This window comes from Pogona vitticeps, chromosome 7 (genome assembly GCF_051106095.1).
Source record: "Pogona vitticeps strain Pit_001003342236 chromosome 7, PviZW2.1, whole genome shotgun sequence".
Taxonomy (NCBI): domain Eukaryota; kingdom Metazoa; phylum Chordata; class Lepidosauria; order Squamata; family Agamidae; genus Pogona; species Pogona vitticeps.
The window spans coordinates 3475040-3502107 of NC_135789.1; the positions used below are offsets into that span (position 1 = coordinate 3475040).

A 27068-nucleotide genomic window follows, 5' to 3' on the forward strand; every position below is an offset into this window, starting at 1 on the left:
GAGAGTGGCTTGGCTGCATGCATCAATTAGCCACAGGGGTTCTTTTTGCATGCGTGTAAATATCTGACTGGCTGGAGAGCTCATTGAATTAGGTCCCTGGCTGTGGAGCCAGAGGGTGGGAGTTTGATTCCCCGACTGGGGCTCCTGAGAGAAGGGCCAGGCTGGGTGGCCTTGGGCCAGCTGCACAGTCCCCAGGGATACCCCAGAAGAAAGGAAGGGGAAACCACTTCTGAGTCTTCTCTACCTGGGAAATCCTGAGAAAGGTTAAGATGGAATTGACTTGATGGCACACGATTACTTATTTATAAGTATCTTGACAAGATGGTGAGCAAGCCTTGTCGTTAAATATAAAAAACACAATCACAGCAGAACATGAACAGAAGAATTAAACCCATTTCAGAACACACCCGTGAAGGAAGTCAGAGAGCCCACTCAGACTCCAGATGGACATGGGGGTGGGGGTGTATAATAAAGAAAAGGTCCTCCTCTTGGATTGACAGAGATGCTACGAGCCCATCCACCAGCATTTCCGGCTGGAGTTCCTGACTGTTCGCCTGTTGTGATTGGCCTCCTTCATCCTTCAGTCCTTGTTCTCCTTCCAGTTTCTGAAGCTCCTTTGGTAAAGGGAAAGGGAGGAAATTGTTCTGTTCCACTCCTTTGGTCAAAAATAGATTTCTTCCATGAGTCATGAAGAAGAAGCAAGGAGCGGAGCACCACGCTGAGCAAAAAAAGATCCTGATTTCAACCAGTCCTTTGGAGTTCTCTCTCTCTGTCTCTCCCCCTCCCTCCAGAAACAGTCCTGCTAGGAATTCACACCTTCTTCCTCAGTAGCAATTCTGATTAATCCAAGATGTGGGGAGCAAGCATTAGGTTGAGATGTTGCAGCCCAGGCCCACACGGATGCTGACAGAACTGTCATGTGTCCTGCCCTGGAATTTTTAGAAGGGATCAGAGGGCCCACTGCTTCCCTGTGTACCCTTTGGGATGGGACCATGTTACCTGTCTGGATACCTTTCCCCAGTCTCACCTTCCTGACCCACCAGATCCTCTCAGGTCAGGCTCCTCCATTGTAACCCCCTGGAGAGAGGCCCAGGAGTCATCTACAAGAGGTAGGATCTTCTCGGTGGTGGCACCAAGGTTAGAGATTCCACTCCCACAGGAGCGATCTATGCCTTTTCCCCCCACCGCCCTGTGCTCACTTAGGAGGCCGTTTGGACCAGATAGGCGGGGTATAAATCAAATAAATAAATAAATAAATAAATAAATAAAAGCACCCCTTTTCAGAGATGCCTTTTATGCTGACCCCGGTTGAATACTTCGCCTCCTGCCCAGCTTCAGTCTGAGAATTGGTTTGTGCCTTTGGTTTTTAAGTTTTTAGATTATGCCTCGTTATATGTGTGGTAATTTACTGTTCGGTGCTTTGTTGTAGTTTATTTGAACGAATGGGATGGTATATAAATTAAAATAATAAAAAAGAAGTCTCTCTTTCTCTTTTTCTCTCTCTCCAAACACACACACACATTTACAGAGAGAGAGAGAGAGAGAGAGAACAGCATTCGGAGCCTGCCAGCCGTTCATGTACGTCTGGCGTGTGTCCCCACCCCCACTTTCCTTCCTATACAATGGTGCAGAGGCACCTGTAAATCCCTTTTTGGTTGGAGGATATTGCACCAGACTCCCACCTCCTTTGTTATGTGTTCTTAAAAGACCTGGAACCTATGCAAGCCTTCGTGTATAACATGCCCCAAAAAGAAAAAGAAAAAAAAAAAGAAAAAGGACTAGGTTTTTCCAGTCAACCTGCTAACTTTAAACAAGAGAGGACTGCAAAGGAACCAGCAGGTTTTGAGGAATGTTTGTTTTAATACAGTTTCCTTTCTGATGTTTTCTCTCTCTCCCCCCCACCCCCCTTTTCTTTTTGAAATGATATTGGAAAATGCTGCAGGGTAGAGTTTTAAATATCCGCCTTGGCTCTGGATCTCTCTTGGAAAAGGCTTCAGGGGAGGGGGGAAAACAACCCAGGGGAGCCTCCTTTTTCTTATTCCAGTTTTTCTCCCTTGGTTTCTAGTAATGGATCTGTTCCGTTTTTCTTTCTTTCAGCTACACGAGACCAACTACGATGCTGGCAAAGCCCTCCAGCGCCTGGTAAAGAAGCCCGTGCCCAAACTCATCGAGAAGTGCTGGACGGAAGACGAAGTGGTGAGGAGTCTTGCAAGGGAGGAGGGGTTGTGGCGGGGGGGTGTTGTGCCTTGTTGCCCCCTCCAGTTCGGCTGCATCCCTTCCCACCTCTGCATCTGCTTGGGGTTGTAGGTGGAGGAACGGTGCCCCACTCTGTGCCGACTGACAGCCACTAGATCAGCAGGGTAACAGCTCAGGCCTAATTAGCTAATGGGAAATGGCTGGCCTGCTGCCGTATTATGCGGAAGGACTCATGTTGGAGCCTCGTTTTCTGTAGAACAGATTTTCCAGCGGCAAAGCCCTGAGGCTCACAAGAGTTCTGTGAACTGCCTTGGGCCTCCTCTTGGCCTATCTTGCTTCACTTTCCCCCCCAGGTTACCCTAACCAGCTGCCTGCAAAGCTTGCTATTGGGTGATTTCAATCCGTATTGTTTTCTTCCTTCCTTTCGCCCCAGTTGGCTTGAGGAAGGAAGGTGCCAAGGGCTGCTTCGATGCGGATAAAGATGGAATGGGCAGTCAGCTCTTTGGCGGCATTTCTGGGCGGGTGGAAGGGAGCGCCCGGGGTGTGCTGTGTCCATGCATGAAACGGAGGGGCCAGGTCCCTGTTGCTTTTGCGTGGGGGGGGGGGGAAGAAAGGGGTTGCAGCTTTAGCATGAGCCTTGGGGAAAGTCAAGAGGGGGTGGGGGGGCTGGCTACCTTGTGGAGATCCAGGGAGGGGAGTGAAGAGCTGCAGTTTGGGGGCACAAAGTAATAGGCCGGAGATAGGGATCAGCATCTTTGGCGACAGGCCTTAGGGCCTTAGGCTCCTCAGCACCTCCTTCAGGCTGCAAGGAGAAGCCCTGGAAATGTCCAAAAGGGCTGTAAAGAACTCCATGTGCACGCATACGCGTGCACACACACACACACACACACAATGGCTATGTGTTTTGATGGTGGTGGGTGATAGCTCTTGTGAGGTGCACCTCATCCTTCCTCCTGTAGGCCTCTGAGAGCTGGAAAATCTATTTCCGGGGCTCAGAGGAGAAAATCCATCCACGGGCCAGCTAAGCTGTTCATTCCCTTAGAAAGAAGCTTGCACAGTGCAACAAGAGGACGAAATGAAGAAAGCCAGGCGGCAAGGATGCTTGAAGATTTTTGCATTGGCCAGTAGGGAGATCCAGTAAACTACTGAGTAAAGGAACAAGTAGAGCTTGAGAAAGTCAACGTTTTCTGGACCAGACGTTCCAGCATACCCCAATAAGCAGGGCCACATTCCTTTCCCGAGCCCTCTGAACAAGGACTCAAGCTTCTGGGAGCTGAACTTCCCTTCTCTAGCTGTTGGCATAAAGTTTGTTTGTCTAGGAAGACAAGCTGCAGCCGAATAAAATGGAGCTGATGGCATTTGCCCCAGTTATAAATGAGTGTAGCCTCAGCCTCCTCCCTCCTTTGTGGGCGGTGAACAGAAGGGACAGCGTGGAACCTCTTGGGTGCTTCCAGCCATCCTGCTGGAGAGAGTTCTCAGTGAACTGGCAACAGAGTCAGCCCTGTCGACTTGGGATGAATCACACCCCTTGCCCCAAAGTGGCTTTGCAGTTGAGACTCCTCCTGCCTCATTCTCGTATTCCATCCTGAACTGGGCATGCGTAATACGTTTAGGGAAATACAGAGGCGGGAGTTGAGATGCCTCTAATCAGAGGCTGCTGCTCGTGATAAAGGTGGCCCCTGACCTGTGCATTGTGAGTTTCTTCTTGTGTTAAGGACGACGCCTGGTTTTTCCTCCACAAATTCTTGCCACGTTAGACCCTTCCATCCTGTTCTGAAGAGTCTCTTTGCTCTCCCCTTCCCTCCCTCCCTCGCTCCCTCCACGTCACCCCACCCTCCAGCTGCTTTTATAGATGGAAAGCGCCATTGATATTTCAACCCCAAGCTCTTTGATCACCAGTCAGGCCTTAAAAGAGGCGGGAGGGAGTCTTGCAAATCAGAAAGGAAAGTGAGGGTTCTTAATGAAAACCGAAGCCTTGCTCCCTAAGAGAGCGTGCTGTGGGTGCGCAGAATGGTGATCGTTAGCTTCGTGCGCGGCTGTCAATCTCAGCTCATCTTGTCTTTTCTATCCCTCGTTTTCCCTCTCCTTGGCTTTCCAGCTGCATTTGGCAGGCATCCACTTCGGCCGCCCCTGGACCTCAAGCTGTTTTCTTCCTTGTGAGGAGCTTTTAGAGGTCCGCCCCTAGAAACTTTGCAGGCTGTCCCCAATTCCCCAGCATTTGCTTCTGACTGAGGTCTCCAGACCAGATTTTGCTCTGTAAAGAAAAAGAGGAACTAACGAGCTACATGCATGTCTTGTCGTGTGCCTCTTATGCTGGGTAGGTGGTGGGCTCGTTACAGGAACCTGGACAAAACCTTAGCCAAACAGTCCATTTTAAAAACCCACTAGATGGTGGAAGATGTTCTGGAGGGTTTTGAACATTGTGGGCATTCTTTCCCTTAAGGTCCTCAATTTGTGTGCCTTCCTGCTAGCCAGTTCGGTACCAAATGGGACCCACCAAAAGTAGCTGGCTGGAGAGCTCAGTGGTTTAGGTCTCTGGCTGTGGAGCCAGAGGTTGGGAGTTGGATTCCCCCACTCTAGGCCTCCTGGGAAAAAAAAACTAGTCTGTGTGGCCTTGGGCAAGCTGCGCCGTCCCAGGGACACCCCCCCCCCAGAAGAGGGGAATGGTATGATTATTAAAAGTAAAGCAGTGGTTCTTCATCGTGGCCTCTGTGAATGCACACATATGGGTATTGTCCGCGCCTGCGCTGACGATTTCGGGAGATTCTAGAGCTAAAAGTAACAATTCCCCATCCCTGGTATCTAAAAAACCTTTTAGTTCATGATTCAAATTAATGGTTTAAGAAAACATACGAAATGATCTGACAAGAATTGTGTGTGTGGGGGGTTGTTGGATGAATGGTTTTATTTATTGGTAAATCGATGGCAGCCAAACCTGGATGGATGATGGATGGACGAAAGGATAGATGGGTATGACTTTAAGGGCTGAAACCTGATTATATCTGAAGAACTGGGTGGCGGCCCACGAACACTGGTGCCAAATAAAGCCTGGTTTGTCTTTAAGGGTGTTGTGGGAAGGAGACTGGTCAGAGTGGGAATACAGACTGCCTTGACCCCCAGTTGAAGATTATTTTTCATAATTTTGCTTCTCTTTGTAGTGAGTAGAAAGATGTGCAGTCTGCCTGCCTCTCTCCATATCCCAACAGCTACAAATCCTGCTGAACCAACCTCTGGCTTCCAGGATGGCACATTTTCCAGCTGATTTCCCCCACCATGAGGACTGGAAACGTAGTCGTTGCTCTTTTGAAAAACGAAAAGCTGAGATAATAGGATGCTGAATGGTGCTCCTAATATCTGTGTCCAGACATCAGTCATTTAAACATGTTCTCCAGCCCCTCTCTGGCCTTCAGACCCCAAGCTCCTTTTATGTGGGGTCCGTGCAGAGTCAGTGAGGGGGCTAACAAAAGAGGGCGATAGACAGCTAAGCACTGAAAATCCACCCCCATTTTGTTGGTTTTTTTAAATTAAACACTGTGAAGCACATTTAAATAACAGAGGCCCCAGGCTGAGCTGCATCTAATCGAAACCGATTAAGTCACCCGTCCGCACTTGGATAGTTATTAATTCTGTTTGTTTATGCATGCTAGCTGAAGGCACAGTTCCCGGCTGCTGCGGAGCCCTGTAATGCACGGGTATGTTTGTGCAGTATGGTGCTGGGGCTTTAATTAGCAACCTGATGTTGATTATGAAGAACAGCAGGCTTGCTAATTGAATTCGCTTTATGACCCAGGACCTAAGTTGTCTTTGCAAAGTCAAGGGTAACTGGTTCACTTTGGAATGGGAAGTGGCAGCCACGGACAAGTAGGGAAGGGGGCCTGGAGGATCTTTTGCTCCCAAGGACTCTATCTTGGGGGGGGGGGTGTATGTATATATGTATGTGTGTCAACAACAGGTAGCTCCTCGGACACATTTTTGCAGTGCCCCAATACCCACCCCCAGCAGTATTTGACCAAAATGCCTTTTTCGTCTCCGAAGGCCTCCAGGATTGGCGAGGAAATTAAATTTCTGCTGAAATTCCAGACACTTCCTGTGGTGGTTGTGGTTGTTGTTGATGATGATGGCAGTTTTCCTTTCCCTTTTCTTACACACTGAGGGCTTTTTGTGATGATGTCTCTGTCACCATATTGCCTATGGTAGAAAACAGTGGAGGTCCCCAGGGTTTCGGGCTGGGATAGTACCTTGCCCATACGGGGGGTGCTGAGGGCTGAACCTGCCGCCAGAGCGTGCGCCCCAGTCCCCGAGCTAGAACTCTTCCGAGTTATAATATCTCCTTTTTATCCCATCACTGGAATTCTGCTTGGCATCCCTTGTAGCCAAAGCTTCAACTCTTATGATGCGAGACATCTGTTAAAGTGGAAAGACGGATTGCTCTTGAGTGATGCTCGGGCAGACTTGCCTCTACACAGGAACCTCACCCCAACGGTAACTTCAGCCTTGAAATATGCTGCCTTTTAAATATTTCAGGTTGCTTCCTCTCTCCCAGTTTTTTTTTAATGTCACACGGTTGGGAGTAAACAATCTAGACTCAAATAACCCCTTAAAATGATACCCAGGGATAGTTAATCCTTGACAGTGATAAACGTTAATTGGCATGTTTGTGGATTTACAAGTTCATAAATTTTAAAATACCCTTCAACACCTGGTTTTGGTTTTAAAGCTCCATTTATCATAAATATAAAAGGAAACCCATCTCTCCCCTCCCTGCCTCCCTATCCAGCCTGCCTCCAGTATGACAAACTAATTTCCTCCCACACGCTTGGCAAATGTTTCTAATGCATTGAACCGGGATTGCCTGGACAAGAAATTACTTGCGCCCTGGTGCTCACTCATCAGCTTATCTGCATGGCTTCCTGGACTTCCATCATCACAAACTGTTTCTGGATGTCTTGAGCTCTCAAAGAAGGGTTAGGGTTCCTTGAGAAAGAAAAAAAAAGAAAGAAGGGATTTTCCTTGTGAGCTTCTTTGAAGCCCAGACCTTTTGGAGGAGGGCTTGGAAGGGTAGAAATGCTTACTAGGGGGAAAAAAAAGCATGAGTTTTATTTGCTCTCGTAGCTGCTGTTGGAAATACAATTTACGGAAAGGGAGTTGCAATGGAAGAATCGCCGCTCTGCACAGAAGCAGAGAAAGAACAATCAAACCCAAAGTGCCCCCCCCAAGAGAAGGGTCCAGTGGGCCTTAGACGGAGGAGGTGTTTCTGCATGGGAAGAGGCTCTAACCCAAACATGGGAAAACACGGGGGCTCCATCCCTGGATTCCATGGCAAAGTGGGTCTTCTTGTGGCAGAAGTGTTGGAAAATTGCCTTTAGATGTTACTGGGGACCTGTGGTGGGACAGAAGCTGCTGAAGGTTAAATTTGTGACGTCTTAATATAATAATAGAGCTGCAGGAACTGGAAGGGGCCCTTTTGGATCATCCAGTCCAGCCCCTGTCAAGGAGGCCCAATGGAGGAATTCGAACTCCCAACCTCTGGCTCCCCAGGCAGATACCTCAACCCCTGAGTTGCTTATTTTGTTTGTTTGTGACATTGATATCCATTACTCCTCCAATGATTTCAAGGCAACCCACCTGGTTCTCCTCCCCCTGCATCCTATTTTATCTTCATGACAACCCTGGGGAGTAAGTCAGGTTGGGTGTCAGTAGGTGGTCGCCCAACAACCCGCCATCTACCTGGTGAGCTTCAGTTCACCTCCATTCTCTGGAGCCCCCGCCCACTCCTTTAACTGCTGTGGTCGTGACCCTCATTTCCGTGACCCTCATTTCCGTTGTTGAGTCAAAGTAACTGTTAGGTGGTTCTAGTTACTTTTAAAGTCATCGGAGCGCTGTGTTCCTCTTGGAATGGTGTGATAAAGTATTATCTTACCAAAGCCCACCGATTCCGTGGCTCTCCTCTAGTTGAGACAAACAGTTACCTTCTCTCTGTCGGGTCTGTCTGCCTTCAGGAATCAATGCCTTCCCACAACTTGGTCCTCCCCCCCCCCCCCAAGCTGGAGGGCCTGAGCGCCTTTTCCAGACTGCCAGAAACCCCGTTCGCATTTCCCTAACTTCATTATACCTTAGGTTGCCATATGCTTGATCCATCATTCTGTTTGCCTTGCAGAATATTTTTAGGCATTAATGCATTTGCCATATTGATCATCCTCACCCGCCCTCCCCTTCCTTCCAGTCCTGGAAATAATCTTTACAAATATTTACGGCGGCGAGAGATGCCCTTGTTAAAAGGTCTTGATTTTTATTTTACTGGAGACCAGAAGCTAAATACGCAACGCTGCTTTAATGGCTATGTTAATTTTTTCCCCTAGTCTCCTCATCCTTAATGAAGAAACATTCTTTAAAAAAAAAAAGAATCTGTGTGATGTGACTTTGCTGCAAGCTTATTTGGACTCATATAGGCAAAGAGAGCAGGCCCATTTTTCATTGTTGCCAGGGGCTATTGGAGGAGAGGAATCTGCGGCTGAAAAGATTAATAAATACTGTAGACGCTGGCTGTTGAAACTATGCATTTCATCTCATTTTCAAGGATGCCTTTCTCTCTCTCTCTTTTTTTAAAGAGGAGATTGCTTATGCTCTTGGCCGTTCTCCGTCGCTTTCCCGTGTTCATTTGAAAATGAGAACAAGACACGAGGGGGCTCAGAAACGCTGCGTTTGTTCTCTCCCAAAGCAGTTTATTTCATAAACAAAGAAGGCCAATGCCATTATCCTTTGTAGTTTCTTAGCAACAGAGCTGGAGTCGGTTTAGCTGGCTCGCTCTGTGTGTATTGCACGTCTTGTTCCTTTTGTGTGTTGAAACATTTAACAGCGCAGCTCCGTCACTTAAACAAAGGCCCGTTACTTGCGAAGCGTTCGCCCAAGGTATCACAAAACTCGAAAGAGAACTGGCGTGTCAGGAGCTATGGTGGCATTGCCCCCACTCCACCTCTCCCTTTTTTTTTTGCCTTTCTCTTGTATCGTTTCTGCTATGGAGAGATCCAGAAAGATGTGCCTAGCAAAGATGCAGCTTGACTTGGTTTGTGACAGCTCAACAGGGGTAGGCGACCCCTTTTCTGGCTGAATAGCTCAATGGTTAGATCTCTGGCTGCGAAGGCCAGAGGTTGGGAGTTCAATTCCTCCACTGGGCCTCCAGGGAGAAGGGTCAGCCCGGGTGGCCTTGGGCCAGCGGCACCATCCCAGAAGAAGAAGAGAATACCCTGTTTCCTCGAAAGTAAGGCCTCACCTGAAAATAAGCCCTAGTAGAGTTTTTCAGGATGCCCGTAATATAAGCCCTACCCTAAAAATAAGCCCCAGTTAAGTGAAACCCCACCCTCCATAATTGTGCTGCATTGTGCAGCAACCAGAAGAAGATGACATGACTGTAAAATAAAACATTCCCTGAAAATAAGCCCTAATGCATTTTTGGAGCAAAAATTAATATAAGACCCTGTCTTATTTTCGGGGAAACACGGTAGTAAACCAGTTCTGTGTATTCTGTACCTTGAAAACCTTAGAAAGAATTGCCATAAATCAGAATGGACTAGACAGCATACAATGCATATGTAGGCAGCCCCTCTAGATATGGGTGAACTCCATCTCCCATCATCCACACCATCCTGGCTTAGATCAGTTGAAGCCAGTGGGTGTTGCCACTCCATATTGGAGAGACACAAGCTGCCCACACTCTGATTTAGGCAAAGCTTTTAAAAAAAGGAAAGCCCTCAGGCCAGCCTGGATCGGAAAGCCCTGTTGAGGCCCCGTAGCAGTTGACATCCGAACTCTGGGAGCGAGCAGTCCGAAAGAAAACAGCATTTTTTCCCCAAGGGAAACAGACATTTTTTAGCAGGGCTGGCTGAAGTTTTGAAGGGGCCTGGTGAGAATTTAAAATAACGGCTGAGGGCTTTTCTTCTTCTTTTTTTAGCTTGAGGGAATTGCTCCTAGGAAAAGGGCCTGGAAACTCCCACCTTGGCGGTTGTGTTCATGAGTTCGATCTATACCAAGGTGGCTAGCCCCCCCCCCCGCTTTCCCATCCATAAGCAGAGTCCAGTGGCATGCTCTCAGTGAGACATACAGAGACTGACGGCTCAGATTATATAAGGAGCAGGCCTGGGGGGCAAATTACTGGTTTTTCAGAGAGCTGTCCTCAGGCGGGCTCCCCCCCCCCTGCACGTTCAAAACACGGGACCAGGGATTGGCTGCTGGCGGTCGTGCCGATAAGCAACGTCAGGATAATCTGTTGAGAAGCATCCTTGTGAAGAGGAGTGGTCTGGGGAGGTGGGAATAAAGGCAGAGGGGTTGGTGGAGATTTCTTGCCCGCCCCACCTCTGTTTCCTCCCTTCCTCTCCTCCTCTTACCTTTTCTTTTCTTTCCTGTTTTCCTTGGAAGAAAGGATTGCAAGCAAGAGGAAGGCTCTGACTCTAAAGGTGGCCCCCTAGTGGCTACCACTGAGCTTTGCAGAGGAGCCTGCAATTAATGGTTTTTCCTGCAGGGCTGAGGAGCTGCTTGTTCATAGGTTGTGTAGCGCTGACATTTTTCTTGGCTTTCCAAGAGAATAATGAAGGCACCTTAGGAACACAGCATCATAAAACAACTCTATAATCTAAAGCAGAATTGACTACATTCAAAAACATATTTATTTTCATTTTTATTTTTACTTGTCTGTCTGACCATCCGTCTATCTGCAGGACAGGCCTGCTGAAACAAATGTGGCTCAAAGTAGGACAGGCAGGCCACCAGCTCATCTTTTACTGAATAACTTACAGGTTGTGATGGAAGAAGCGTAACTTTCACAAGAAAAACAGTTAGAATTTACACAGTGAACCTTGAGCTCTGGCCACCTGCATCGTACCAGTGAGGCAGGTGTTGATGGTCTCAGCTTGATCATGCACGCTATCAATACTTTATCAGTGGCCGCCACATTTATATCCGGCTGCAAATACGAGCTGCCTCCTTCATCTGGACCAGATTCACGGAATCCAAGCATGCTAACTGTACATCCACTGCTGATGCCTTGAACGAGAAACATTTCATAAGAGAATGCCCCATATCCTCAGCCTCACATGGGTACTTTGTACAGACTTGCTCTTCCAAGGGAAACGTCCGATTGCATCCCATAATGTAAACTTACCATATTTTGCCTTCCTGCCAAGAGAGTCAGCTTATCTAAGTACATAGCTTTATTGCTGTTCTGAATGAAGAGAGTCATTGTGCACCATTTAAGACAAGAGCTGTCATAAATGCTTGCAGATCATCCCAAGCAAAGAGTGAGGTGTGATGAGGAGGGAAGTGAGTAAATTCAAAAGCAGCAGCTGTTGCATCTTTATTTTCAATTTTATTTTTTTACCACTGTGTGTGCTTGTCTATTTAGGCAGGCAGCAGTACCACTGTAGAGATTTCTCTTCCAAATTCAGGGCAGCACAGTTGGCAAGGCTTTCTCTCTTTCATCCTCGCATTGTGCATCTGTGTGAGATACGGTCCCAGAAGATGGCCTCAGATTGGGGGTGGGGTGGGGGGGAAGCCCTTGGGCTGTGATATTTGGGGATCACATTGCAGTTGAACCTCCTCGGGTACTACTGCTGGATAGCTCAGCAATTTTGGTTAGGAGTTTGATTCTCCACTGGGCCTCCTTGGCAGGGGCTGGACTCAATGGTCCATAGGGTCCCTTCGAACTCTGCAGTTCTGTGATAATAATAAACTGGGGCAACTTAAAGACGGGTAACTTGTGAGTGATTTATACTGCTCTGCAGGCTTCCCCCCCCCCCCCAATTTGAGTTATATTCTGAGTATATCCTGACATTCCTGTGGAACAGGGGTGGGGCTAGTGCTACAGATCCAGGGGCTGTGGCAAGTGTGACCCCAGCCCTTCCAGATGAAAGAAGATGAGGCCAGAAAAATGTGTGGGGAGGAGTGGGGATTTCAGATACAGAACTAGTCTTTCTTCCCATGGCTGTGGCTCAACCGTCTGGGTCATCTGATTTGTAGGGAAGCACCGCTGTTGAAGAGCCATTACTCTCCTGAACATGGAGAGCATGCACTACCTGTGAACCCCAGGCAGCGGATTCAAGTATTCTCTCCTGCTTTTCCAACTGTTTTGCAGGCATGTGGTGACAAATATACATGCATTCAGCCACTCTCTTGTATTGCACCAAAAAAAAAACCCTTAATGTTGCTTTTCCTGAAGGCATCTTGTAAGTAGCCAAGGAATACCAATTTTGCGCAAGCAAACACACACAGATTGGTGGGGAAGTAATTTTTGTAATAGGTTTTCCAGAGACAGTGATGAAACAGGGAGTTGAGAATGAGAATTGGCTTTTTAACTGGCTTTGGAAGGATGAAAGTCCATTATAATTATACCTCTTGAAATAGAAGGCTTTCCTCCGGCTAAGAACTTGTGATTTATTTATTTTTTTATGTTTGAGAGCCTTGGTTTTTAACAAGTCCTTAAATCCCTGGATCATGATGTAAATCAAAAGTGGTTTTTTGTACCAAGGAATTTGCACCCTTCTCCACGGCTTTGCACGCGCTCTTTCATGTGATTTCCAAACGGACAGGGGTACCCGTCCTTTTTCCTTTTCTGAAAAAACCCAGCAGCTGTTGCAGCCCGTCCCTTTGACTGAGCCCTTAGGACGGGTGTGACAAACCCAGACCTACTGGGATATGTCACACAGTTACACTAAGCTGCCACCAACCATTCCCTGTAAGAAGTCACACAGACCAGGGATGGATTTTTAAACAATAAAAAGAATAAGGTTTATTTTAAATACAAACAGGGTAAATAAAACAATCAGGTGAATAGGATAAAGTAACGTGGCTTATTCTCACTCATACAAGCATACAGTTTGGTTCACCCAGAACCTTAACTTAAAGCCCAGACCCTGAACCTATCAGTTCTGGCTAACCAACAGACACCTGAACCTATCAGGTTGGTACTCTGACACACAGTAGTACCCTGTCTGTCACACAGACTCCCACACCAGCTCCTTCTTCCCAGCTGCTGCTTCGTCTGCTTAGCTTCTCATCAGTGTGTTTCACCACCCAGGCATCACATATTTATACAGTACAGCCCCTCCTCCTGATGTCCCGCCTTCCACTCCCCATAGGATGGAACTTTCCCTCCAAACCCATGACAGACAGGTAACATCAGTGCTGTATGTAACACCTCCCCTCTTTAAAAGTTGTTTTGTAGGGGGAAAGCTAAGGTGCTTTTCACCAAAAAACAACCTGTATAAAATACACAAAAACAGTTATACATACCATATTATACTTACTCATACTTACACTCCAAGTTAACCATAGCAATTAGGCATTTAAACATTTACCATATACATTACATCAATTTACCTTTATTCATACAAACCAAGTTCAAAAAACAGGTACATTTAACTTTTTGTCATCAATATATATACATAGTCCATGTTTCTTTCGCCGTCTTCATTCTTCAGGTCTTCTTGACAAGGCGTCAGCAACACAGTTCACTGACCCTCTGACCACCTTCACTTCAAAGTCATAGTCCTGTAGGTTTAAAGCCCACCTCATAAGTTTGCTATTGTGGGTTTTCATTGTCTTTAACCATTGCAGTGGTGAATGGTCAGTGCACAGAACAAAATGTCTTCCCCAGATGTAAGGCTTGGCCTTCTGGATCGCGTAGACTATGGCCAAACACTCCTTCTCCACGGTTGCCAAATGTCTCTCACCTTTTTGAAGTTTCCTACTCAGGTAGGACACAGGATGCTGGTCACCATTCTCATCCTCCTGGCACAGAACTGCTCCTACCCCGGTGTTAGACGCATCGGTGTAGATGATGAACTCCCGGTCGAAGTCTGGAGCACGCAGGACAGGATAGTTGATTAACGCCTCCTTCAACCTCTGGAACGCCGCCTCACAGTCACTGGTCCACGGGATGCGGTCATCAGCCTTCTTCCTCGTCAGATCGGTCAGCGGAGCCGCAATCTCGCTAAACCTCGGGATGAACTTTCTGTAGTAGCCCACCAACCCAAGAAATGATTTGACTTTTTTCTTGGTGTTGGGTCTAGGCCAATCACGAACTGCTTCTATTTTGGCCTCCAGGGGTTTTATCATTCCTCCCCCTACCATGTGACCCAAGTATTTTATTTCTGGGCTACCCAGCTGACACTTGCTGGCCTTTACTGTTAGCCCTGCTGCACTTAACCTCTGCAGCACTAACTCCAGGTGTATCAGGTGATCTTCCCAGGTATTACTGAAGATCCCTATGTCGTCAATGTAGGCCACTGTAAAGTCACTGAGCCCTGCCAAGGTCTGGTCCATCAGCCTTTGGAATGTGGCTGGTGCATTTCTGAGACCAAAGCTCAGGACTCGAAACTCATAGAGACCAAAAGGGCTGCAAAAGGCGGTCTTTTCTTGATCCCTGGGATCAATTCTTAATTGCCAATATCCCTTTACCAGGTCCAATGATGAGATGAACCGACAACCCCCTATGGTTTCAATCAGGTTGTCTAGCCTGGGCATTGGGTAGGCATCAGGAGTGGTTACACGGTTTAATTTCCTGTAATCGACACAAAACCTAATGCTCCCATCAGGCTTGTCCACAAGGACTATCGGAGAGGACCAAGGACTAGAAGAGGGGACGATTATGTTCTCCCTCAGCATCTCGTCCAGCTCCTTCCGCACCTTGTCCCTATAGGGTCCCGTTACTCGGTATGGGGATACTGCCTGCGGGGGTGCATCCCCTGTATGGATCCGATGCATCACTCCCTTCACTATCCCCGGCTTGTTGGAAAATACCTGTTGATATTTCCTAAGCAGCATTTTTAGTTCTTGCTGCTGGTCTTGGGTGAGTGCAGGACTGATCTTTACCTCCTCTGGGTTGTATTTTACTTCCCCTCTACCCTCCCAGAAGGGTAATTCAGCTTCCTCACTCTCAGCTGCTTTTATCGCGAATAAAACCCTCTGTTCCCCTCTGTAGTAGGGTTTTAGGGCCTTCACATGAACCACCCTCCTTGCTTGGTTCTCCTCCTGCTCTATTAGGTAGTTCAGGTCTGACATCTTGGAAATGACCCTATATGGTCCTGCCCATTTGAGCTGCAGTTTGTTCTCTCTGCAGGGCCTAAGCCAAAGCACTTCCTCCCCTGGGTCAAAGTGCCTCTCTCTAGCTTTGTGGTCATACCAAGTTTTCTGTCTGACCTTCTGAGCTTGCAGGTTTTCTGCTGCCAGCTCTAGATTTCTCCTTAGGTCATTCATCAAGGTGTCTATGTATGTCACAACATCTTGTGGGTCATCCTGGGTGATCTGCTCCCAATCTTGCTTGATCAAATCAAGGGGCCCTTTCACCCCTAAGTGTGCAGCAAACATGTCAGAGTGACCCCTTTGTAAGATCATGGGGCGATACTTTTCAGGTACCACCAGCTGACTTCGGATCCCATCTCCCCCTTTTGAGATATTCCTCAGGGTTTCTCTATATAAAATCCCCTTTTTCTCCAGAAATCTCACTGGGGTTTCAGGTGTTAGCTGGGCGTCAGTCACCTGTTCAAAACACTTTTGGAGAGTGGCGTCTGCCTTTTGCTCCTGTCCAAATCTGCTGTCTGTGGTTAAGGTTTCCACCACAGCTTCTGAACTCCCCTCTGCTTCCGTCTCTGGCTCATCATTACCCCCCTGAACTGTCCCTGTGGTGGCTTGTGAGCGTGTAATCACTAGCACCCGTTTCACATGTTCAGCCAGGTCATTTCCCACGAGCACGGCTGCTGGCATAGTCGATGAAATCGCTATCCGCCAATCTCCCCTCCAGCCTTGAAAGTTGACAGGTACCTCTGCTACTGGCAGAGAGATTACCTGCCCCTCAATCCCTGCCACCTTCATGCTCTCATTTGGGATTATAAACTCCCGAGGAATAATATCTGGATGGCATAGGGTTACCTGGGAACAAGTGTCCCGCAGCCCCCTATACTGACGGTCAAGTATTCCTACGTCCACCCCGGCTGTCTCAAACAACTGAGAATCTGTTTTTACCAGCAAGCAGCGCTTTACCTCCACAAGAGGACCATTTTCCTCAGCCTGATCAGCAGAGGTATCTGTTCCAGACTGAGTAGCCATGGCAACAGGCTCCCTCAGTGACACTGAGCCTTGCTCTTTCTGGACACAGAACACAGCTTTTGGCTTGGTCCCACTAGAATTCTGAGGCACCATTCCTTTTAGCTGCTTTAATTTCTCACACTCTGAGATTAGATGACCCTTTCCCTGACAGAAATAACATTTTCTGGTGTATTTTGATTCTCTCTCATCTTGTTTTGGTTTTCCCTCCAAAATCTGAGGTCTTAATTTCATGTCTGAGGGCTTCCCTTCACCATGGGCCCCTCCCCCTTGCTGGCTTTTCCCTGGTCCCTGAGAGTACTTGCTGTAAGTTTCTTTGGGTTTACCCACAGATTTCCCCTCACCCAAGGGCTTTCTTATTTGGGAAATAAAATCTGCGACCTCCGCGGCTTCTGCCACAGACCTCGGTTTCCTTTCCCTCACCTGGAATTTTAATTCCCCATGCAGGACTGAATAGAACTGTTCCAGTGCTATCAAATCTTTAAGCTGCTCATAGGTCTCTGTCCCCTCCTGCGATAGCCATTTCTCAAGCAGCCTCACCAATTGGGCCCCCACTTGGGTAAAAGTCTGCTCTGGCTTCTTGGTGAGGGACCTGAATCTTTGTCTCAGCTGCTCTGCATTTATCCCATGTCTGGCAAACACCAGTTTTTTAAACTCTGCAAAATCCTTCATCAGTTCCTCAGGCATCTCGGCATAAACCTCAGCCAGGCTACCACTGATTAAAGACCGCATGATGGTCATCTTCTCAGTTTCCCTCACTGAGAAGTCCACAAACGCTCTTTCCACTAAGGAAAAGAACACCTCAGGACAATCTCCCTTGTGGTACACAGGGAATTTCTTCAGGTCAGCCTTAGACAATTGGCCTCCCTCAGAATCCCTATTGTTATTATTGTTCTTGTTCATCAGTTCCAGTTTTCTTAATTCAAACGCCATTTTCTCTCTCTGCAATTCCAATTCAATTCTCTGTCTCTCTAATCTTTCTTCCTTTTCCATTCTCTCTCTCTCTAATCTTTCCTCCATTTCCCTCACCCTCAGTTCATGCTGTTGGGCTAGGAGTATTTTTCTGAGTTCTGGGTCCTGCTCTCCTGTGCTGTCACCCTGCACTGAGCCACATTCATCCTCAGAACCTTGTTCAATCTGGGGGTCTTTCACTTCACTCATTTCGGCCATCTGGCTTCGAGTCAAGGGCATAATCCCCCCTCAGAACAGGCTGCTTTAAAAGTCAAGCCTCAAAATAAAACGACCACTTTTTTCCTTCTGCCTCAGAACCAGCTTTCCCTAGAGATTGCTGCTGTTCTTCAGCACTAACTTGCAACAGTATCAAGTCAGAGCCTACCCCCCTCTGCTGGGCCTCTCAGCTGGCAAGCTAGCTCACTGTTGCTACGCAGTTTTGCCTCAGCTTTTTCCCGCCAAAACTAGGCTGCCTCAGAGCACCTTAATCTAAGTCTCCCCAGTTGGCACGTTCTTCCACTAGTGCACCTCCCCGTGAGGTACACCTAGAAGATCACCCACGCGCCTCAGACTGTCCCTGACTAGACCCCCCTTGCTCTGGGCACACTTGCCAAGGCTTTGCTGGACCGCTGGACAACTGGACCAGTCGTATCCCACACGCTGGACACCAATCAATGTGACAAACCCAGACCTACTGGGATATGTCACACAGTTACACTAAGCTGCCACCAACCATTCCCTGTAAGAAGTCACACAGACCAGGGATGGATTTTTAAACAATAAAAAGAATAAGGTTTATTTTAAATACAAACAGGGTAAATAAAACAATCAGGTGAATAGGATAAAGTAACGTGGCTTATTCTCACTCATACAAGCATACAGTTTGGTTCACCCAGAACCTTAACTTAAAGCCCAGACCCTGAACCTATCAGTTCTGGCTAACCAACAGACACCTGAACCTATCAGGTTGGTACTCTGACACACAGTAGTACCCTGTCTGTCACACAGACTCCCACACCAGCTCCTTCTTCCCAGCTGCTGCTTCGTCTGCTTAGCTTCTCATCAGTGTGTTTCACCACCCAGGCATCACATATTTATACAGTACAGCCCCTCCTCCTGATGTCCCGCCTTCCACTCCCCATAGGATGGAACTTTCCCTCCAAACCCATGACAGACAGGTAACATCAGTGCTGTATGTAACAACGGGATCTCTGCTTTGCTTTCAGATCCTGTTCAGGTCGAGAGACAGAAATCACTCTTAGTGATGCTGCCCTCGCACTGCGCATCTTTCTCCCAGCAGCAGAAGTCGTTCCTCCGAAAACAAATCCTTGCTGATGGAATTTAAAACCACGTTTTAATGAAACAAATTCTGCCTCTCCCCAGTTGCCAAAGCACAAGCTCTGCTGCCGTATTCAATTAGTCTGAAAAACGAGTGTGCTTCCCGCCAGCGACCGTCGCAGCGCAGGTGAAGGAAAACGCACGATCCGTCACTGCCGCCTTCCTGTTCAGTTATTTAAATGATATGCCATTCCATGGGTGGCTCCAAAAGCCGCCTTCCCAGAGCTATTATTTAATTTAAGTTGGTGACGGTGTCGCTTTTCTGGTTAATAGGCGTCTCTTTACGTCGCAGGCACGTCTAATCTAAATATTAATCATTTTCTTTATCCGTCCAAGCCTCTTAATTAGTCAGAAGAGTAACAATGCTGGCAAAGCTAATGATTATCCTGTTGCAGAGAGGTTTTCAGACAAGGGCTTCGTGATAGAGGCTCAACTCCAAGGCATGTTTTTAGCTTGGGAGGAAGCCCTTTTTCAGAGGATGGGGTTTACTGCTGAGTAAATATGAATGGGATAATGCCTTTCAGTATTATTGTATACTTGGAGGCAGGCTTTGCCCTGTCCTGAGCTAAAACCCAGTATGCTGCAGTCGTCAAAGTGCAGAACTTGAAAGAAGTAAAAGATTTGGGAGGTGTCTGGAAAAGAAAAAAGCACCAAGATGGCTTTGAATTCCATATCACAGCTCAAATCTTCCTCTCCTGTGTCACAGTAGCCGTTGTGGACCACCATTGCTCAGACCGGAATCCACCAGTGGTTCTGTGTTAAGTAGCCAACCGTAGCCTCTCTTGGGAATGTGGTCCATGGCAGGGTTAGGGGTAGATTCTTGGTGAGGATTCTTGGCCTTCTTGGTTCCTCGGGATTAAAGGCCGGCTGGAATAAACCCAGATTTTGCTTTGGCAAATCCATGTTAATGTAAGTCCCGTTGATTCAGAGGGTCTGCTCTGGCTGAGAGTAACAACTGGATTTTGCCCTCCATATTCAGTGTCCTTGAAAAGCATCCTGCGTTTCATAGATGCATCTTGTCTCCGTTGGGTCTGTTGTTCAAGATATAACCTGGTGGTCGTCTGTCGCCTTGCTTGAGATAAGTTACTGGGATCCAAGAGGAGGGAATCAAGTGGCTTTTCTTATGAAGGTCTGCAGCAATCATGTAATAAACACTTCAGGATAAACAGATATCCATACAAGTATTTGTCGTCCTTCTGGACCATAATAAGATAAACAGCTAGCAGACTTCCCTGTCTTTGTCCGCCCGTCCCCCGCTCACTCCAACCGGGTCAACCTTTGGTTGCATGACAGATTTAATGTTGAACACGTTGTTTGACTTCAGCGGCTCGTTGTTACTAGGCTCACCATCCTAACCCACCAGTCCTTTGTGTGGCGTGTGTGTCTCTCCTTCCCTTCTTCCTGACTTATAGTCAAAATTTCCTGTTAAGATTCCTCCTGCTTTTAGGCTATGCTCTGTGAGGTTGGCTGAGCGGTAGCTCATTCATTTAGAAAAGCCAGTAAACATCACACCGTATTTACCCTCCACTGGCTTGGAATAATTTCAGGCACTCAAATCAAACATTCCCGTTACAAATCTGAATCTGGTCAGGGAGAGGAGAGGAGGTATGGAGCTGGTTTGACTTGCTGATGGATGGTGGAGGGGAATATTGGAATGTCAGCCGCCGCCTTTGACATTCTCATTTTCATACATGTCTTTGAAAATAATCTCTCTCCAGTGAAGAACTGAGTGATGCAGACCTTTTCTGGACAGGTATTTTCAAGGCTGTAAAAAACTTGTGAACCATCTTCAGGTTCGAAGATGGTCAGCATATTCCCATTTTGATGAGGCGGTGACGCCTTCCCTAGTTTTCCCCATATTCCTTCCTCCACCTCTGCTCTTGACTCGTTGGAGGCTTTTTAAATATTTGGCACCCTTTCTCCTCAACTGGCTGTTTTCATTCAGAGGCCCCTGTGCAAAATAAAGAAAGGGAACTTATGAATCATCTGCTAAAGGGGGCGGAGTGGGGGGGGGGAGAGAAAGCAAGCTACTTTCAATACATTGCTGCCAAGCACACGGCATGAACCAGCCTCTTCCCCACTAATTGGATAGCCACGTTGTAGGAACGGATCAGTCGCTTCTGCCGAGATCTTAAATGCTCCTGACAAAAACCCTGATGGAGGTTTGAAGCACCGGAGCCCCGCCGTGATGCTTCTGTAGTTGTTGCACAAGTGAACGTTGCAGCCAAAGCTATGAGCAGTGAGCGAGCGTGTGGGGAGGGGATGTGAGCGATCAAAATCTGCTGGCTGATGCTGCCGATTGGATGTCCCCAACACCGTCTGCTTAGATATCTGTTTCCAGTACAGAAATCTTCCAGTTGCTGGGTTCCAGCTAGCCAAACTCTCCCTGTTTCTCCTGAACAGGCTGGGGCTGGCTTGCCTTCTCTTACCTATCACATACACTGTATTATAGCATCCTAGAATCATGGAGTGACAGGAATACAGATCAAAGGAGATCTGTCAGGTGGTTGTCTAAATTTCTCTTAAAAAACATCTTGCATTGTTTTGGGCCAAGATCCAAAGGTCTACTTCAGACATACTCCAAGTCCTTGTGTATACCCAGTAGGATTTTCCCCCCCCCATTCTTTTCATAGAACAACCCTCCCCTCTGTCCTTCACTTCCCCTCTCTCTTTTTTGCAAATTTTGTTGCACCGCTCAATATCAGCACCCCATTTCTAGCCATGAGAGGAGCATTTGTTCTGAAGGAGTTGCTCCTCCTCCTCCTCCTCTCAGTCCTCACATCCTCCTCCTCCTTTATTAAGCAGCGATTTTTGGGTGGTTCATATATTATGTGATACCACGTTCCGCATACAGGAGGTCATGAACTGGAATTACAGAGCTGTTGGCAGGTCACCGCTCTTCTCAAAGGTGCAGACTGGAGGGGAGGCCCCAACAGAACATGTGAGAAAGCTTCCTAAGTGTCAGTTTGGCAAAAGAAGTTGAGTGGAATATCCTAAACCCCATGAAGCTTTCCAGCCAAGAGTTGGTGACTTGACTTTGACTTGGCTTCCCCCAGTCTTCATTCAGCTGGCAAGGTCTGACAGTGTTGGAAGTTACGGCCACACTGTGCTTTGCTTTTGTCTTGTACGCAGCTATTTGCTGGTAAACGAGAAGAACATTTTTCAGTACATCCAAGGGCTCGTTGACTTCCATTGCAATCCCCCCCCCCCCGGAGCCTCCACCTGTCGGAAAACAAACAGGCAGCTGGGGCGGGACAGAGTTGCTTGGCTTCAGTTATCCAAAGTTTGAAGCAAGTCTGAACTTGGGTACACCGACAAAATTAATCCTCCCTTGCATCCTCTCGTGTGAGAGGCAGACACCCTGTTTTCAATTCATCTGTGCCTGAAGGAGATTTATCTTTTTGCTCCTTGGAACATCTGCAGCTCTCCAGTCGAGGCTGCCGGCTCATTAAAGTAGCTTTACATGAAGACCTTCACATTCTCTGTATATATATTTTTTTCATCGTTCTCTCCCAGTTATTAACAACAGCAAGAAGAAGAGCGAAAACAAAATGTCAAAAGATAGTTTTGTTCAAGTGGCACAATCACTGAACTCCAATCAGAACAACCGCAACCCCTTTCTTAGGTGAGGCTCTGAACCTGCCCAGAAGTTTGGTCTGCCTGCAGCGATAGTACTGTCAGCTGCTACTAAAAATAGTTCAAAGTAGATAATAAAGTCACCATCTTTCTCCCAGCCAAATGGAATCAAATCTTGCAACATTGACTGAAGTTTACCCAGCTGTTGGGCTCAGCAGGGATGGGTGACAGATGGGAGCTGAGGCAGATCAGGCTTTCTCCAAGATGAAACAGACTGCTTTTAGAGCATGGAAAGTCTATAAAAAATTAAATTAAATTTAAAAAATAGGAATATCAGCTGCCCAGATCCCAAAAGAGCCCTGTGCCATTGCAGGCATTTTCTTAACCGCTATAAACCAGATCACTGAGAAAACTGGTGTGGAGATGCGCCCTCTTTCCTCTGCTGCTTCAACATGGATGGCTCTTGTTTAAGTGAACGCAGTGTTTAGCCGTCCCCTCTTAGGAGACTTTACCTTCAGGATGGTCTCACTGTTCCTTCCCTTGCCCTCACACCCAGCATTCTGTGTCAGATCCTGAAGAAGCCACGTTTGCATCCAGTTTTAGATCAAGATCTGTCTTATGCAGCCCCAAGGTGGACCCTTTATGAAAGAGTGGCACTCAAACAAGAAGTGGCCATTGTGTTCTTTCGAATTTTTAGTAGACAAAACAAAAGGGGAAAGAACTGCCTTGCCTCCTTGATGTTTGCTGCCTTCCACCGTGATGAACAGTCTTCAGTTTCATAGAATCAGAGAATAGCTGGGTTGAAAGTGGGCCTCTGAGGCCCCCGATCCCAACACACCCTGCTCAGTGCAGGAATCCAAATCAAAGCAGGTCTGGCAGAGGGTTGTCCCATTTTCTCTTGAATCCCTCTTATCAATGGAGCTCTTGCCACCTCCCAAGGTCATGAGTTCCATTGTCGTACTGCTCTAACAGTTAGGAAGTTTTTCTTGGTCTTCGACCTAAATCTGGCTTCCTAGTTTGCAGGGACAGGCAGGCAAGGGCGTGGGTTGCTGCCTTCCTCTGTGTGTATGTCTGGTGTTTGGACACCTTGTTTGCATCAGGGAGGTGGCAGTGAGCTTGCGATTGTGGTGTCATCATTCTGCATACTCGGAAGAGAGTAGTGTTGCCTGGATGCCATGTTAGCTCTGCTGAAACGCAAGCTGGAGGCTTGCAAGACGAAAAGGAAAGGGTACTGGCACTTTTGGGAAGGGGAGTGCTGGTTTTCTGGGCTACGAGTTGCCCTACACATGTTTCTTATTATTTCTGCTCCTATATTTAGAATTTTCCTCTCGACATGTTCCTTCCTCTGCCGCACAAACTGCCCTGTTTTGGAAGTTTCCAGTTCTGAGGATCAAAAACATTTCTGCATATGTGAGCTCTAATCCAGTTTATGGGAACATAAAACCGCGAAGCAAGAAGTAGCTAATATATCAAGGGTTTTTTAGGATTTCTCTTCTGTCAGCTCACTGTGGGAGACTTTGGCATGCATTATCCCGGACGGGGAAAGAGTGGTTGGAGGGGGAAGTACCGGCACAGTCGGGCTTGATGAATCTGAAAGCTTAAGAAAGGGAAATAAATGTACATGCACATGTTTTGCTTTTTTAGTTATCACCTAGAATTGGCATTCACGGGCCTGCTGGGCTTGGTGTTCTTATGGTCTCCCAGAAATCTTGGACCTATTTGGCACTCCTCCGATTGATGCATTTTTTGCTTGCTTTGAGGCAACTCGATTGGCAGGAGAGCAGCAGGTGAATTAATCAAAGCCTCCTCGGCCTGGTGTCCTTCACAGCTTTTGGATGACTCCCCGCCCCCTGGTCAGCCCTGCCCACGCAATCCTTCACCACCCAGGCAGGGCTGCTCAGAATCTGCCCTGCCCTAGGTGGGGCCGGAGTGGTCTTAGCAAAGATCCTCCATCCTTTCTGGAGCTACGAATCTTCCTATGCAGCGGCCATAGCTCTGGCGTGTCAGCAGGTTCCCTTCTGGTGGTCCACTGCAAGCCAGCATTGCTGCTTTAGCTTATCAGGTTGGGGACACCCTAGCAGAGCCTGGACCCCCTTCCATCCTGCAGGTTCAGCCATTGGCAAACAAGAGGAGGCAGACATGGCATTTCATTTTTACAAGGCCACTGGTAATATCCAGGTCAGTCTTTAGTGGTCTGAGTGTCCCTCTTGTATATATCTTGATGTACCCCCTAACAGCAGCCCTGTAAGGTCGTTCAGGATGAATCATGGATGATCCATTGCACATGTGAGGCAGGCGTATCTTAGGCAACCCGCAGGTTTACCTGAAAGCAAGTAGGACTTACCAGTGAGCACTCACAAGAAAGCAGTTGAGGTGACTTCAGAGGGGCAAGATCTGGGCCAGCCACTTTCTGGTTCGGAATGCCGTACTCGTAGCCTGTCATCATCCTGGACCACCGCCGCCTTGGTGGATTTTATTTGCACAGCTATATGGAGGATAAATTACCCTGAGTCTGGTACTTTTTCTTTTTCTCCAAGGAGTTGTCTTCCGTCTGCTCAGCTGAGGAGACCCCTACAGTCTGCAAATTATGTTTCCAGATTGTCAGGGCCTTGCTGTGAGATACCTTTTCATTTCTATCAGATGGAGGTTTTCTTTTTCTTTTCTTTTTAAAATTAAAGCAACCTAATTTTTTGATCCAGCTGTACAGAACGTCAGCCGTGCTGGTTGTTTAATCTGTTGCTGCTTTTAATGCTCAATAAACCCTGTTTGATCCACGCACCCGGCGTCTGGATGCGCCACTGCGGGCTGCTCTCTTAGATTAGTGCTCCCAGTGTGTGCGCTGTTGACTTTATCTCATTTGCCGGATCACCTCGCTTGTTGCCATACACGGCCATGTGATCTGCTGCCTCCCTGCAGCTCCCAGAACAATTAGTAGTGGAGCAGGAAGTGTTATGGATGCGTGCATGCTCATGACAACAGGCTTTTTGGGATGGTGACTTATTTATTTATTTTAAAAGACAATCGCTTAGTGTTTAGTGAGGGAGTGGGAGGGCGGGCGGCGAGAGGTGTCCTTCTCCCGAAAAACGAAATTTTCTGACAGAAAGAAGTCTGTTGTTTCCAGGCCCCCTTGGCTGTTTGTCAGCAGTTCCCTCGGACTTCCTTTCTCTCGTGTCGGTTGCCTGGCAACCCCCGGGGGCTGGAGCAAAATCATGCCATGGTTGGCGAAGGAGGATGATTTATCGAGGAGGCCGTGGGGCTCAGTGAGCCCAGGAGGCACAAAACCTGGACCTTTAACGGGAGCTAACATGAAACGCTGAGCCCAAGGAAGCCGAGCGAGGGCAGCCGCCTGCAAACACCGCCTGCGCAAGGAGGGGAGGTATCCGGAAAAGGCTGTAATCAAGGGGCAGAAACAGCAGGGCTGTGGGGGCGGGGGTGGCAACACAGGAATAGTCTTCCTGTACAGATAATTGATTTGCAGCAAGCAGCCTGTTGGGGTGACATCCTTGTATGCAGCAAAGAAACCAGCGGTAGCCAGAAACACTCTTAAGGTTCTCCCCACCCTGCCTGTCTTTTAAGTGACTTGGAAAGAAATCATCATCCTCAGAACTCCAGAACTGGAAGGGGACCCTATGGATCACCGAGTCCGGCCCCTGTCAGGGTGGCCCAGAGGGGGAATCAAACTCCCAACCTCTGGCTCTGCAGCCAGAGAACTTGCACATATAAGGATGGCTGTACCTGAATGTACCGGTGGCATAATTTTGAAAGCTGAGCTGAGAATTATCAGGGCAAAGGCACCCTGACGTCTTTAAGCTTCTAAGGGGACAAGGCAGCGGCTGCCCCCCCCCCTTTCCATCTCCACACCAGCCCCAGAGCATGGGCTTATTTTAGTCATTTTGCCACCTTCAGGAGCACTTTCTCTCCCAAGCTGATGTTTCTCATTGGATGCTTTATTTGTAGGCTACACGGAAAGAACGGAAATTTTTAGTGACTAGCCCTTAGGAGAGGAGTCATCGCAAAGTGAATCACAGCCAATCACAAGGTCCAGTTTTAACACTTGGAAAAACAAAATTTTTTCTCCTTCTCCTTTGATTTCCTCTTAGAGATTCGTGGGTTGAGTAAACCAGAGAAAAAGATTGGATGTAACAAGCTGTTGTTGACAGCTGCTTTCTGCTGAATTAACACTGTTCATTTTTGGATCTTTGAACAAAGTCCCTAAGGAGGAAAAGGTTGCGGTGATCCTAGCAGAATATCTGTATATAATAGGAAGGATCCTGGCAGAATGTCTGTATATAAGCCAGTTTACACATTGTTTGTTATGTTTATACCCCACCCTTCTTTCAAGGAGCTTGATGGTGCTCATCCTGCTCCCATTTTAGTGTCCCTGCGAGGTAGGTTGAACTGAGAAAGTGACCCAGCGAGTTTTCTAGGGGAAATGGGGATTTGAAGTTGCATCTCTCCAGATCCGTTCCAGTGCAAAGCACTAAACCATTCCTGTTGGCTGTCGTGTCTTGGAAGTTTGGGACAGAAGACAAAAGGAACTCTCTACTGCTCCCTGAGACAAAGACTGGATTTTAGTCGAATCATTTCCCCATCTCTTCCCAGACTTACCCGTGATATCCAGAAGCTAACCCCGATATTCCTGAAAGACACTAAGTGGAAGGTGTGTTGACTCAACCGCCCAGAGTAGTATGCCCTAATATATAATAAAAGGACCGAAGGATGAGTGATTATATATGTGAAAGTCCAGGTCTGGCCATAAGAACAAAACGGGGCAGTTTGCACCTTGCTCCTAGGTGGTAAGAAGAATCCATACTCTTCTGAAACGTTTGGCTGTTGGCTAGGCAATAATGTCGGCCACCAAATCGCCAAAAGTGACCGCAAGTGCGGTACGGCACTGCACGCCTTTGTCCTCCCCA

General features: G+C 47.6%; 1 protein-coding gene across 7 annotated transcripts in view; it reads left to right on the plus strand.

The window, feature by feature from the left end:
- Positions 1-27068, plus strand: part of RERE (arginine-glutamic acid dipeptide repeats) — a 266304-nt gene that overhangs the window by 178389 nt on the left and 60847 nt on the right. For all 7 annotated transcript variants that reach the window (XM_078379232.1, XM_078379236.1, XM_078379235.1 and 4 more), the window contains one exon: positions 2098-2196. In XM_078379232.1, the coding sequence (XP_078235358.1) occupies positions 2098-2196 (99 nt within the window). The remainder of the gene's footprint in view (positions 1-2097; positions 2197-27068) is intronic.